This window comes from Stenella coeruleoalba (genome assembly GCF_951394435.1).
Source record: "Stenella coeruleoalba genome assembly, chromosome: 16".
Classification (NCBI taxonomy): Eukaryota; Metazoa; Chordata; class Mammalia; order Artiodactyla; family Delphinidae; genus Stenella; species Stenella coeruleoalba.
The window spans coordinates 4,729,020-4,743,709 of NC_137162.1; the positions used below are offsets into that span (position 1 = coordinate 4,729,020).

At 52.6% G+C, this 14,690-nt stretch overlaps 1 protein-coding gene across 2 annotated transcripts in view; it reads right to left on the bottom strand.

The window, feature by feature from the left end:
• Positions 1–11,442, bottom strand: part of PTPRE (protein tyrosine phosphatase receptor type E) — a 165,163-nt gene extending 153,721 nt beyond the window's left edge. For both annotated transcript variants that reach the window (XM_079899727.1, XM_079899726.1), the window contains exon 1: positions 10,785–11,442. In XM_079899727.1, coding sequence (XP_079755853.1) covers positions 10,785–11,174 — 390 coding nt within the window. In that variant the 5' untranslated portion in view covers positions 11,175–11,442. The remainder of the gene's footprint in view (positions 1–10,784) is intronic.
• Between the last annotated feature and the right edge of the window lie 3,248 nt (positions 11,443–14,690).

Here is a 14,690-nt window from a genome sequence, read left to right on the forward strand (position 1 = left end):
AGTAATCCTATGTGGGGAAAACCATAAACACTACTTGTGTGTAAAAAATAATTTAACCTTTAATGTTAACATGTGTGGCGTAACACAGAAAGCATCAGTCACGAATGCAAGATACTTTCAATAAAAAGTAAGTTACATCAAAAAAAAAAAAAAAAAAAAAAAAAAAGGATGCTCAGTCCTGGTCAGCACATGGTACCAGGAACAGGCACTGTGACCCCGGCAAGTCTCAGGCTGCTCACCTAGGGCAGGCATTGTCCTCAGACTCTAAACAGGGAGCTCACACAGTTCCCCAAACTTCTCAAAGAGAAAATGTCTAAAGCAAAAAGGTAGACTTGCCTTTGGTATTTATTCATTTATTTTCTTTTCCATTACAGTTTATCCCAGGATATATATATTTTTTTTTTTGTTTGTTTGTTTGTTTAAAGAAGATGTTGGGGGTAGGAGTTTATTAATTAATTAATTTATTTTTGCTGTGTTGGGTCTTCGTTTCTGTGCAAGGGCTTTCTCTAGTTGTGGCAAGCGGGGGCCACTCTTCATCGCGGTATGCGGGCCTCTCACTATCGTGGCCTCTCTTGTTGCGGAGCACAGGCTCCAGACGCGCAGGCTCAGTAGTTGTGGCGCACGGGCCCAGGTGCTCCGCAGCATGTGGGATCCTCCCAGACCAGGGCTGCGGCCACTGCTCCGCAGGCCACATGCTGCGGAGCACCTGGGCCCGTCCCCCGCATCAGCAGGCAGACTCTCAACCACTGCGCCACCAGGGAAGCCGATATCCCAGGATATTGAATATGTTTCCCTGTGCTATACAGTAGGACCTTGTTGTTTACCCATTCTATATATAATAGTTTGCGTCTGCTAATCCCAAACTCCCAGTCCATCCCTCCCACACACCCCCTCACCCTTGGCAACCACAGTCTGTTCTCTATGTCTGTGAGTCTGTTTCTGTTTCGTGGATAAGTTCATTTGTGTCATATTTTAGATGCCACACATAAGTGATATCAGATGATATTTGTCTTTCTCTTTCTGACTTACTTCGCTTAGTATGATAATCTCTAGGTCCATCCATGTAGCTGCAAATGACATTATTTCACAGAATTGGCTTTGGTTTTTGGTAAACTGAAGGACTTATACGGAAAACGTATTTCTACTTAAAAACAAATGAGGGGGCTTCCCTGGTGGCGCAGTGGTTGAGAGTCCGCCTGCCGATGCAGGGGACACGGGTTCGTGCTCCGGTCCGGGAAGATCCCACATGCCGCGGAGCGGCTGGGCCCGTGAGCCATGGCCGCTGAGCCTGCGCGTCCAGAGCCTGTGCTCCGCAACGGGAGAGGCCACAACAGTGAGAGGCCCGCGTACCGCAAAAAAAAAACAAATGAGGGAAGTTATTGAGAAAATAACTAGAAATGAGTAAAAGTGTTTTCTTTTTTATTTGATGAAAATCAGTGGGAAGGGTGCCTCTTTAGTGTGCAGTGAATTCAGTTTCCTGAGCACAAAACCGTGGTTGCATTGAGCCAGGTCGTATGTCCGTCCTGGGCACTGTTCTGCACACAAAGGTACCTGGACCTGGCTCCATTTGTAAAATGAAGGGAGAAAATGAATTTTTTTTTTTTTTTTGGCCGCATGGCATGCGGATTTTAGTTCCCCGACCAGGGATCGAACCCGCACCCCCTGCAGTGGAAGCACGGAGTCTTAACCGCTGGACCGCCAGGGAAGTCCTGAGAAAATGAATTTTTAATGCAATGCAATTGCAGGCCTCACTATCATTCCTGACCTCCATGACTTTGAAGGGTGTTTTACAGCCCAGGGAGCTCTCAGGAAAACTCCCCTTCCCCAGCATGGAAGACAGAACTTGAGTTTCCCAGTTGGGCCAGTTCGTAGAAATCTACAGGGAAGGTTCTCACTCCGGCTGGCTAAGAAATCGGCAAAGGCACTCAACCTCTGTCAGAAGCTCCTCCTCGGGGGCAGCCGGCCTTCTTCGCTCTTGTAAGTGTGCGTCTTTCCTCTCTTTCTGCCAGAGGGGCAACTGCCAGGATGCTGACCAGCTGGGGCGGGCCAGCTGCATTAAGCATCCCTCACATTTGGTTTGCGTAAGTGACCATGATTCTCTGAGCCTCTCCCCCAGCTGCTGTGTTCCACTCCTTTAATAAACGTCACTGCTTCAAATCTGGCTTTTCTCCACTTAAAAAGGAAACTTAAAATGTGATGCAGCAAGCTAGACTGAGGTCTGGGTGCAAGAGTCCTGGGTGCAGGGAGAGAGTGGGGGGACTCCCAGTCTATACCTGTCAGAGGCCAACGGTGGCCACATGCAGGTTCATGAGCCCTTCCTACCACAGTTCCTCTGAGTCGGCTTCTCTGATGACAACAGTCACCATTAAATGACCTATTTCATGTTATTTTATTAGGAATACTGTCCAATCCCCCAGGTACAATGTACACTGTAACCAAATTTCTCATAAAAAGAAAGATAAACAGTTAGCAGGGTGATGCACAAACACTGTCATCACCAGTTTCAAGATGAAAAACTGTCCTCAAGCCTCGATGGGCCGACGCTCCGTAGTGGAATCACCTGCCTCTAGTCACCAAATTCCTTGGCTCCCGGCCAAGGGCACCTCCAACTCAGCCTACAATCTGGTCTTATCCTCATCCCCTAATCTTGCATCTGGCCCAAGTGCAAAGCAGTCTTCCCAGCCAAAAATATCAGGGCCTTGGTCAGGCAAGACTCGTGAAGCTGTCAAAACAAACTGTAGACACATGCATTTTTCTGCAGGATGAGTCTAGAGTCTTCCTCAGAATCTCAAAGGAGGACATGAGCTTAAACAGGTTAAGAACTGCTGGGCCATCACACAGAACCCAGACTCTTAGGAAGTGTCTGGAGAATCCCAAGCTTTTCCATCTGTCTTGTCCCAGTCTCATCATCCCTGGGCTTTAGCCGCACTCAGATACCCGCTGTTCCTCTGACAGGTCACGCTACTTTTCACCGCTGGGCAAGCACACGGAGGCCCCTCTGTCTGGAATGTTCTAGGCCTGTTGGCTGCCAAGAAAACATCCTTGAAAACGAAGCCTGCTCTATTTGGTGAAGCCCTTCCAGGCCCCCGCTTCAAAAGCCCGTCTTGACAGCTCTGTTCCACCTCTGCATCCACCTTTACATTATATATGCCCTGGAAATGATGGATTTTGCCCGCCTATGGCTGTGGGGCACCCATAGGACAGGCACTGTGACTTTTCTGTAACACCAGTGTTAAGCCCAGTGCAAGTATATCGTAGATACTCAATAAATGCTTAAATCCCCATTTGTCCCTTCTATGCGACCTTACAGACGCTTTTAAATACTACCCACATTTGATGAAAACCAAGAAATATCCTTTGAAAGAATGTCACTGGCTGGCTAAGAATAGGCCTAGCTTGGCCCAATTCTGTGGAAAATTATTAAATTTCTGGCTCTTGCATTTTTATATTATGTTGGGCCAAAATCAGGACTTTGCTCAAAGGAATTTAAATGAGCAGACTGATACCATCTCCAATAGATGACTGAACTTTAGCTGATGTTCGCAACACTGGCGAAAAGTAATTTATTGAATTACCGATGCACTTAATGAGGTGCTGCCAGAGCTCAGGGGGAGACAGTGCTGAGCCAACTGTATTTGAACCTGAAGGACGGGGTGACTGTTTCAAAGCATTTTGGTGTCTGGGACTTAAATGTTCAGCTGTTTATAAAACTAAGGCCACTTTCAGAGCCAGAAAAACCACCTACTGAAGAAAAGCGTTCATTACAAGGAATACCTTTACTAGTAACCAGGCAGGTTTTGAGCTGACTTGAAATAATGTGGCTGCAAAGGAGAGTTTCTTTTGATTAGCCAATGTCATAGTGCGACTAAGATGGGTTTATTTTTTGCATGTTTAAGAAGCTAAAGTATTTTAATCTCTTTGAAAGAGCATTTATGTGTTTTCTAGTCATTAAAGCAAGTGCCCTAAGGCAACATTTTGTGAGCCCAGACTGAGTCACTGTAAATCCCTGAATGTCACAAAAGGATACAAATACCCTGACTTTTTGTTAACTCATACTGATTCCCTACCCCTGTTCCCCTGGAATTGTTGAGAGAGCTTCTGCTTCTGACATGCAGTGTGTTTGGAAGTGACAGGTCACCCCCTTGCTCTCTGAAATCGTCTCAGGCTATGCCTTGGTCCTTAACTCTTGCCTCCAGGTCCTAGGATCCAGGGCTCCCGTTCTGGAACGAAAAGTTTGGAGGCCTCCTCAGAGGACAGTCATGAGAAGATAAAAAGCTTAGTATCTCAGGCTCCCCTGGCGGCGCAGTGGTTGAGAGTCCGCCTGCCGATGCAGGGGACGCAGGTTCGTGCCCCGGTCCGGGAAGACCCCACATGCCGCGGAGCGGCTGGGCCCGTGAGCCATGGCTGCTGAGCCTGCGCGTCCGGAGCCTGTGCTCCGCAACGACGGGAGAGGCCTCAACAGTGAGAGGCCCGCGTACCGCAAAAAAAAAAAAAGCTTAGTATCTTGATAGTCTCCCTGTTTTGTAACAAGTGGATTAGTATAAAATGGCTAAGAGCAGGCCAGCCCTGGGAAAAACTGCGACGTAAGAAAAACTGACCACTGGTGTCCTCAAAGCCCTCAAAGCCCCTCCTGAGCCATATTTCAAACGACCAGAGAAAAGCTTTATCCTGTGACAAGAATCCAGCCAGACTGGTGAGGGAGGGAGGGGAGGCCCCAGGGCTGTGACATCAAATCATGTAAGTGGGTGTCCCCCTTTGAGGGCAGCCTTTTGAACAAGAGAGGAAGAAAGGGAGGCCGGAGCTCCCACGGTTTAATGGGGTACCTGCTGGGACAGGAGCTGGCACTGGCTGGGCTCTGCCCCAGCGGGCTCCCACCCCCGGCACTCGTGCACATTGACAAAGGAGTCAAGGCCAAGTCTGCTGAACTCAGCCGAGCAGACCCACGGAAGCCCCATCCCTGGGACACAGCCTGAAAACGCCAAGTCCTTTTGGGGTCAGAAACAAAATAACAAGGCTGAGTACGAAGGTCACTCAGAATAACACATGGTAACCAAGGAGCTAGGCGACAGGACATTCAAAAATCTTAGCTGAGAAGAAAAATGGAAGTAATTTGCTCCCTAGTACAAAAATCCTTGACTAATGTTCAGCTGGAAACGACCAAATAGATTTAAGGACATTAATAACCAAAAACGCCTGTGTTTACAGAATGGAAATGGAGTGACTTGCTTTGAGGACAAAGCAAGTGTGGCTGAGCAGAAATCAGAGCTCAGATCGTCTCGAGCCTTTGATGCCAGTCCCATCGCCCCCGGACTCCTGGACATGATAGCAGTACCAGCGACCGTCTGGTAAGCAGGAGGCCGTGCTCTCTATACGTGACCTCAATCCATCCACATAACAACCCTGTTTGGGAAGTATCATTGTCCCCATCAGAAAGAGGAGGGATCACACTGGGAGACAGTAAGTCACTTGCCCACAGCCTCAGCGTCAAGAGCCCCAGCCTGACCCCATCCCTCTGCTCCAAAGCCTGTGCTCTGAGTCCTGGGCTGGGCACCTGCCAGTGAAAAGCAAAGCCCGGGGCTCAGATCCACTGCTGGTTCTCAGACAGAGTAAACTCACTGCTGGGGGAGCCCAGCATACAGCCTCCTCCACTGCCCGGGACAGCTCACACTCGGGTCTGTCACTTCCTCCCCTCCCTCCACTGCTCCACTTTCCACTTCTCTTGGAAGCCTGGATGCCCTGTGAGCTCCAGGCACCTGGCGAGCAACCCAGCATCCCTGGAGAGGATGACGCAGCCAGTGCACCTGCCGGGGAGCATGGCTGAACGCTGAACACTCATTCCGGCATGAGCCTTTCTGCCAGATCATATTTAGCGTTGCTGGAACCCAGGCTTGGGGTGCAGACAAGTTTTCCTATCAATTCTTCATTCCCCACCCAATAAACAGAACAGCGAAACACCTGCCCAAAACGCTTCGGGTTTTTAGCACATAACCAAGGATCATTTTTCTCCTTCAAACTCTCCTCTGTCCCCTGCTGGAGTTTATATTTGTTTCAGGGAGAAAGAAAACGTTGTCACCGTTTTGGATCTCTCATCCAATATACTCTTGATTATATCTGAAACCTATTTAAAAACACACATTAAAAAATATATATTTACTTACTTCTTATTTCGCTGGGAATCAATATAAAAGGGTATGTTTGTTTTTCTGAAAGATATTGCTAATTTTTTTTATTTCGTAAGCTTTGACAACTCCTTTGAAGTATCGGCACAGCGGAAAGAAAGATATCAGGCTCACATTTCTGGCTCCGGGCCGGGAGCCGTGTGAGTTCAAAGAGGCTGCGAACCACATCAAAACTCCCCAGGTAGAACACCTGGGGCGGCCCTTGATGGACAAGGTTTGGGGAACAGCAGCCAGACTGAGAGAAGCAAAGAAAGCCAGTCTGGTAATCCCCAGACTAGGGGTCTCCCAGCCTGAATCCGGCAGACGCTCCCCCAGCCCCACAACTGTACACCTGCATATCTGTTGGAGGATTTAGTAAAACTCAAGGAAACCCGTTTTCCTCCGGTGCAGCTGATCTAAAACTCCAGCCGTCTAGAGTGTTACCCAGCACTCTGCTTTTGGAGAAAAACCCAAGTGGCACAACAGTGAGACGTTAACTCTCCCAAAAAAGCCTTTCGGTATGTCTGGGGTCAGCATGTAAAACTAACACCCTGCTGAACACACCCATGAGCCTAATCCTACTCTGGGTAGATCTGGTACCCAGCACAGAGAGGATGTGGCCCCTGCGATGAACCGGGAACGGGAGGCCGCCCAGCTGTGGATGCAGCCGGGCGTGCGGTCGGCGGCAGCACCGCCCGGACCAGCGTGGATTGGGTGAAATCGACCAGCACACTGGGGTTAGGAGGGGCTCAGAGATGGCCCGGTGCCACACGTCTCTCTTTGGAGGTAAGAAAAGTGAAGTTCTGAGCGTTTGGGGGGCAGTTTGTTTTCTAGTCTAGAAGCCATTCTCTTGACCCTGGGGCCACGCTGGCTCTAGACACACCGCTTCTCGATGCCGGGTTTGGCTCACTTGCATCCAGCACACAGCCTGGTTTAATGCAGCCCGTGCACCCAGGCTAATGCACATAAAACACTGCACCTCCGCCTACCAGGTCATTCGCACATTGAAGAGTCAATGGCGTGTGTTGAAGAACGGATCTGTTCATGGAGCACAGATTAAAATACTTAATCACGCAAATTTTACATCATCTCTCAAGTTATCACGCAAAAAAACATCGTTAACTGGCATGTCCCACCGTATTGATTTGATCTAGCGCTGTGGAAGGCACACAAAAGGTATCTATCTACTCATGTGGACTCTGAGTTTGTTCATGTATTCATTCAAACATCACTGTTTCTTACTGCATGCGATACACAGCCTCGGGTATTGGAGGGGACTAATAACCACAGTTTACGGAGTGCCAGCCATGTGCCTCGTTCTTTATATGCATCAACTGTCACTCTCACAACAGTCCTGTGAAGTAGAGATTATCACTCCCATTCTACAGGAGAGAACACTGAGGCATGAATCTTGAATAACTCAGCCAAGGTCATACCAGAACCAGGATTTGAATCCATACCTGAACCCAAAGTCCAGGCTCTCAGAGACATACCTTCCACCCTGAAAACACAAATGACCTGGTAGAGGAGATAAACAAGTCAACTGGAAATCAAAACAGATTCTCATAGCTGCTTCAGGACAGGCAACCTTCTACAGAACTAAAAGGAAGAGAGATATCTCTTATGGAGAGAGGTTAGGAAGGCTTTGTGGAGACAGGCATTTGTGGGCCTTGAGGTATGAGTAGGAGTCCCGAAGATGGAGATAAAGGGGAAGGAGATTCAGAGTAGGGGGCTGAGCAGGCTCCATCTCTGAGAATCTGGAAAGCATAGCGGTGCCTTCAGGGAGCACACGGCCATTGGTTCACTAGGAGATGGCACGCCAAGAGAAGTGCTGAAGGCGATCTTGGAACACGCAGCTTCTTCCTAGTGATAATCAAATATTAAGAAGGCCAGTCTTTATCCTAATGGATATGTTTGTTCTTGTTTTGAAAGCAGAACCTCTGTAAGTGTAACTCAAACATTATAAACGAAAAAGACATGTCAAATAAAGGAACAGAGGACGGCGTCCATGGGGCTCCTGACTGATCTCCAGCCCGCCTCCTTGGGAGGTCATCTGAGGTCACTCTGGTCCAGGTCAGACAGTCATTTTAGCAAGTATGTCGGGCATCTCCGGAAACACTGTCAATGTGGTCCCTGGACAGACCTCTCTTATCTCTCCAGGATCCAGTTCAATCACATTAAAAAAAAAAAAAAAAGAGTAGTTGCCTATCAACCACAACGGACATGCCCTAAAAAGACACAAACTCCCCACATCCGCAGATGCGCCCCTAAAACGTTTCAATCCGTCCAGTGATGGTTTTCAGAGCCTCCTGTCAGGTACCTGCCTGGCTGGGCACGGAGGACACAGTATGGTCCTCAGGGAAATGACAATCCAACATGTTCTTCCACAGCAGGGTGGAGGCTAGTGTGATTAGACGGATAAAGAAAACATTAGGAAAGTGTTGGGCTGGGTCAGGGGAGTTCACAAGTTTGATTTGGGACATGTTGAGTTGGGGGCATTTGACATCCCAGAAGAAAGGTAGAGTGGGCACCTGAGCCTGGGAATTGCAGAGGACTGGTCTGGGCTAGGATGTGCCTCTGACCTGGAAGGAGGGAGTTTTGCTAAAAGGGGGATGGCTTGGACTGGGATGACGGCAGCAGAAGGAGAGACAAGTGGACCAACGGGGGCACAGTTCAAAGGAGACCCACTTTCACGTTCCAGCTTCATTGCTAACCAACCATCAACTGCTGTCAACTCCTCACACATCCACCTTCAATACGCCCCCTCTGCGGACCCCGGACCCCCATCCTACGGCTGCTGCAGCCACTCTCAGGGGTTGATGATTTGCTCACACACACGTCCCTGGACGGGAAGGGGTAAAGCACGAGGACACAGAGCTCCGGGAGGCTTCTGCAGGCTTCCTTGGAGGCACTGTCCCTGGCCATCTCGGGGCCAGGTGTCCCTCCACAGAAGTGAGAAGTGGCCCCCGTGCAGGGATTGTGGACCTGACCACGATGCTTCACATTCCCTCTGTGCCTCCACAGGCGTCCCGGGAGGCATCACAGTGACAGTAACATGAACTTCCTCAACCACTGCCCACAACTCACTTGGCTGGGGGCGCTAACTAGGTATGGCTTTAAATCTAAAACCATCTGGATTCATCTGGCCTTCTACAGGGACAAATCTAGCTCTTAAGTCTCGTTGACACATGGAAAGTCTGGGGATTTTGTGGGGAGGGGAGGGGCAGTTGCTGGTTCACAGGCATCACTAACACCAATGAACAAAGACCTCAGCCCCTGAGATCATGGTCAGAGGCAGTGTCACATTGGGGAAGGGCCTGTTTCATGTCACCACCTGGCCCTTTGCTCCCCGAAGGCTTAGAGCCTGTGCTCAGAAAGCCCAGATCTCAGTCCTATTCGCACACAGAGCTCTGCCCCATACCACGAAGGATGAGTGACCATGGCAGTCAGGAGGCAGCCTGGGCCACCGGCACCCACCCTTTCACACCCTCCTCTGGCTGCGAGCTCTGGTTCTGAAAAGGCACGGACCTCCCTTGACCCCCTCCCTGCCACAGTTTATACGGGCATGAGTCTATTTTGCAGAGGCAGGAATTCACTGACCTTTCCAGACACAAAGATCTCCAGGGACCCTGGGTCAAGAGGCACCAGGGGTCAGGAGCTAGCTGGACATGGGCCCAGAGACTTCTGAAACACGTGACCAGCCTTTGCCGGTTTTGATCCAGTTCTGCCACCTCTCACTCTAGAATACAAGCACACACAGAGCCGGATTCCGCTTGCCTTGAGTTTCCTGGGTTGAAACTCTGGTAGAGAGGTCCTCTTCCGCGACAGATCGATATCACAATTCTGCCAGTATAATTGTTTCACCTTTCTAGAAAGGTTTGCCATGCCAGGAAGGAATTTAGGTCAAGTCCAGCACACTCACTCAGGGCTTGGCTACGCCTCTCCATCCTAGGGGTTGTCTGGCCTTTCCCAGATGGTCCCGGGAAGCCCGCGGGCTTGGCGTTGCACTGCCCTCTGGCCCAGGAACTCTGACAGGTCACCCCGCTGACGCCGCGGGCCGGCCTGGGCCAGCGGGGCCTGCCCACTTCCCCCACACTCCCTGCCGCATCTCTGAGCCCCCAGCGGCATCCCACTCCGTTCCCCTCCCTGGGAAGGCAAGGGGCGCCTGGACAGCAGCGCACGCCCCTCCGGAGTTGGTGCAACTCGGAGTCGCTTCCTCCAAAGGCGCCCGTCTCGTCTCGACCCCTGCGTGCGGCAGCCCCCAACACACCCGCTTGGCACCCCCCTGTCGGTCTCCCCTGCTTTCACACGCGTCCTCACTGTCGCCGTCCCCCCAGCGCCGTCGCCACCCGCAGACACACACGCTCCTCTGGTCCGTTTACCCAGAGGGAACGCGAGAGCTGCCAACCTGGTCGCCAAGTTGGGCTGGGGGTCCGGGGCCCGAGGGCCGGGGTCGCGCGGTCCCTTGACGCTGGCACCGGACGCGCCGCGGGCCGGCAGGGACCGGGCTCGGGGACCCGGCACCCCGGCGCGGCCGCTCCCGCGGCGGCGGCCGAGGCGGCGTCCCCGGCCTGCTCCGGCCGCCCCGGGCGCGCGGCCCCCGGCCCGCACCCCACGCACGCTCACCTCGGGGGGGCCGGTCCGGTCGCGCCGATCCCGCCGCCGCGGCGGCTCCGCATCTCCCGGGCGTCCGCCCGCCGCCCTCCGGGGCGCCCCGCCGTCCCCGCCGGGCGCGCAGGAGGCTCGTGGGGACGCGCGGAGGCCGCGGGGTCCGGGCGCCGCCGCCCGCCGCCGCACCCGCGCCGCCCGCTGCCGAGCAGGAAATTTGTCCGGCCGCTCCCGCTGCTCCTGCGCGCCGCTCGGCTCGGGCTCCGCGGCGGGGGCGGGGGCCCGGCGCCGCGAGGAGCGGGGGCGACGCCTGGTGTCCGGCGCGGGGAGCGCACCCGGCGCCCGGCCCACCTGAGGCCGCGGCTCCGCCCCGCAGGGATGGCCGGCGCCCGGCAGGGACTCGGCCATCCTGGACGTTATAGCCCAGGCTGGTGCCCCACGCGGAGACCCTGGCCGGGGCCCCAGTGCCCGGACCCAGGCATCATGTAGGGGGTCAGGGTGTGACAGCCACTTTTACGAGCGGGAAAGGCCCTACCCAGCCTTGGCCCTGGACACCAGGAAGTGGCGTGGCTGGGCGCCAGCTCTGGGCCATGCAATCGGTCCAGGAGAGCAGAGGGCAGGCACCCTGTACTGCCTCTGGTTCGGAGAAGTAGGGAGAGCCGGGAAATCTCCTGAGCTGGTATCTTCCTCTGTAAAGCGGGAATAAGGGTGGCCACTTGGTGGATGTTGAAAAGGGCTTCCTTGTCGTTAAGGCAATATCCAGCACACGCAGGAGGAACAGCGACTGCCAGAGGGGTCTGGACCGGCTCTTCTGGGGGACCGCTTTCCAGGTGACCTCTTGCAAGCTATTTAGGGAGGTTTCAGAGTAAAGGAGATTCCATGGGGAAGGGCAGAAAGGATACATGTTGTCTCATCTTGGTTCTGAGCCTTCCTGCTGTGCCCTCCACGTTGGTCCAAGGCCCCCGCCCCCATGAAGGATAGTGCATCCCTGTTGCAGGGACCTCACTCATTATGGCTTCTGAATGAAGGAGCCAATGTGAGAAGGTGCTATTTGGGGTGTGTTGCCCCACCTTGTATCAGTAGCCAGCAGACCACCTTCTGAGACACTTGGGACCTGTTCTGGACAGAGCTGTAGACCCCAAAGGCTGAGCAGGATGGCCACCTATTGGCTGAGACCATCCACAATGCAACTTCCTTTCCACAGGGTGTGAAGAGGGGTCAAAGAGTGGAGAACTTGAACTCAACTTTCTTGCCTTGCCCTGTCCATGCTGTCCCTGGGGGATCTTGTCCAGCACCAGGACTTTAAAACACCATGTCTATGCAGGGCGCTCCAGAAAGCACAGCCCGTCCGGTGGTCTCCTCCAGGCTCTGGTCCTCCTGGCTGTCTACCATGGCAGACCCAACTCTTGCTCTGACTCTGTTTCTCGGCAGGCATCCTGTCTCCGCCTCCCCTCCCACCTCTAATCCATCCCTACGTCTACTTCCTGTCTAGCTCCAAAACGCCTCTTGAATGTGCCTCTCCTCCCCACTCCACTGCCTTCACTGATGACTGCAGTGGTCCGCCAACTTCTGACTCACTGTTGTTTAGGCAATCCATTCTAAGCACACCATCCAGAGGGACCCCTATGAATGGAACCCGGTCCTGCCAGTCCTCTGCTTAAAAGCCTTCGTTCCGAATAAAATCCAAACGCGTGGGAGGCTCTGCCTGACGTCTCAGCGGCTCCTGAGCCCCTCACCCCGTTCCCTGGGCTCCAGCCCCCAGGTCCATCTCTCAGGGTCAGAGCCCAGCTCTTCCCCACCTGAGACTCCCCTCCTTGGTACCTGGCCTGCACCTTCTTCCTGACTGCCTCTGGAAAATCACCCTGCACCCCTCCCCTCGGGTCCTCTCTCACAAGGTGAATTCACTTATAGGGCGTCAGTCACGGCCCCCTCCTTCCCCGTCTCTCAGGGCTGTGAGCTCCAAGAGCGTCCACGCTGTGCCTCTCCCACGCTGTGCCTCTCCCCATCACCTCTCCATCTCCAGCTCCTGTTGCAGCAGGATAGCCAGGAGGTGCCCAATAAAAGCCTGTGGGCTGACAGAACAGAGGAGGGGCGCCAGCCCCAGCGCCAGGCAGCCTGGTCACCCTGGAGACCAGCAGGTGGGCGGCTTCCTCCTGAGCGCGCCCTGGGGGAACAGCCCAAGTCAGCTGGGGCTAGGTAGCCCAGTGACTCCACCCAGCTGTCAATGTCCCTGCCGTGGTGGCCTCCAGAGCCAGCCTTCTGTACAGGAGGCGATCACTTCAAACTCTGATGAGCACAGTTTTGCTTGTTAACCCTGCAGGGCTGCAGAGGCAGAGACTGTGATGCAAGAAGAGAGAAACAAGTTGCCTTTGTCAGACATCTGCTGTTGGAAAGTCAGCAGCTGGGGGAACATGATGAGGGGCAGATGGTGCCTCTCTCCGGGGGAGATCCTCTCTGCTGGACCCCAGCGATTCTTCCCGGAATTAAGCAATATCCCTCCACCTCTGAAGTCTAAAGACATTCATCATTGTCGTACAAGAGTGTGTCGTCAGAGACATCGATCCAGGGTTGTGTTGATTCCCATTCGGAAGCCCCTTGACCCTCCATATCCATCTTCCTTCCATCTCTCATGGGCTCAAGGCCCCTCCTGACATCAGAATCAATTCCCTTTTTCCCCTCCTAGGCTCTGAGGACCACCCCCAGCCTCTTGCCATCCTGAACACCTACGTACTCTCATCTTCCGTGACCCCAGGACATGGCCCTTCTTACCTCCACAGCTTCCTCTTTAGCCCCTGACGCACTTCCTGTTTAAACCACCATCGGTTTCACATACACCGTCCTCCCACCTGTCTCTCACCTCCTCCCCTTCACCAAGCCATGCAGCTCCTTTCCTTTAAAACACAGCTGGAGGCAGTTTTCCTGTGTCTGGTAATGTTAACTGTAGTTATGTGTCTCATTTTCCCTTTTACTGGAGGACTGGAGGACCCTACCCGGCCTTTGGATTTCTCTGCAGTAACCCAGATAATGCCCGTCATGCTTTAAGGGCTCAACAGATGCCAGTCAAAGTTAAAATGCTGAGGCCAGAAATGGTCTCTAGAAGAATAAGCAAAAAAGGCAAAATTGGTATGTAGACAGAAATCAGAGTTTGCTTTTAAACATTGTCCAGAAACATTAACATAAAATTGCTCAAATTTGGGAGATAAAATCAGAAGGTCTTGGTGACTGTTGGCTACAGAACAGGGCAAGGAAGGAAGACTGATTTTTTTCTTTAATTTTTATTTATTTATTTACTTAATTTTGGCTGCATTGGGTCTTCGCTCCTGCGCGAGGGCTTTCTCTGGTTGCAGAGAGCGGGGGGGGGGGGGGGGGGGGCTACTCTTCCTTGCGGTGCGCGGGCTTCTCATTGAGGTGGCTTCTCTTGTTGCGGAGCACAGGCTCTAGGCGTGTGGGCTTCAGTAGTTGTGGCTCGCGGGCTCTAGAGCGCAGGCTCCGTAGTTGTGGCACACGGGCTTAGTTGCTCCACGGCATGTGGGATCTTCCCGGACCAGGGATCGAAACTGTGTCCCCTGCATTGGCAGGCAGATTCTTATCCACTGCGCCACCAGGGAAGCCCAGGAAGACTGATTTCAGGACCTGTCCCCACATAGAGAAAACTCAGGATGGTTGGCTATTCCAATCTCTAGAATGTGCCAGAATGAGTAACTCTAGTGGATCCAGAACTTTCCATTTTTACATTACCCATCTATCCTACTCCCTCCTCTTTTCCCAAGTTATGCCCAAGTATTAACATTTACTAACCAGTGAAATCATGAGGACAGACCCTTTGCTGGAATTTCCCTTTACCCTTTTCTTCTTGGATTACTTTTCATTGTTGAATAATATATCATGTATTATAGAGATCCTAAATGTACACTTTAATAAATA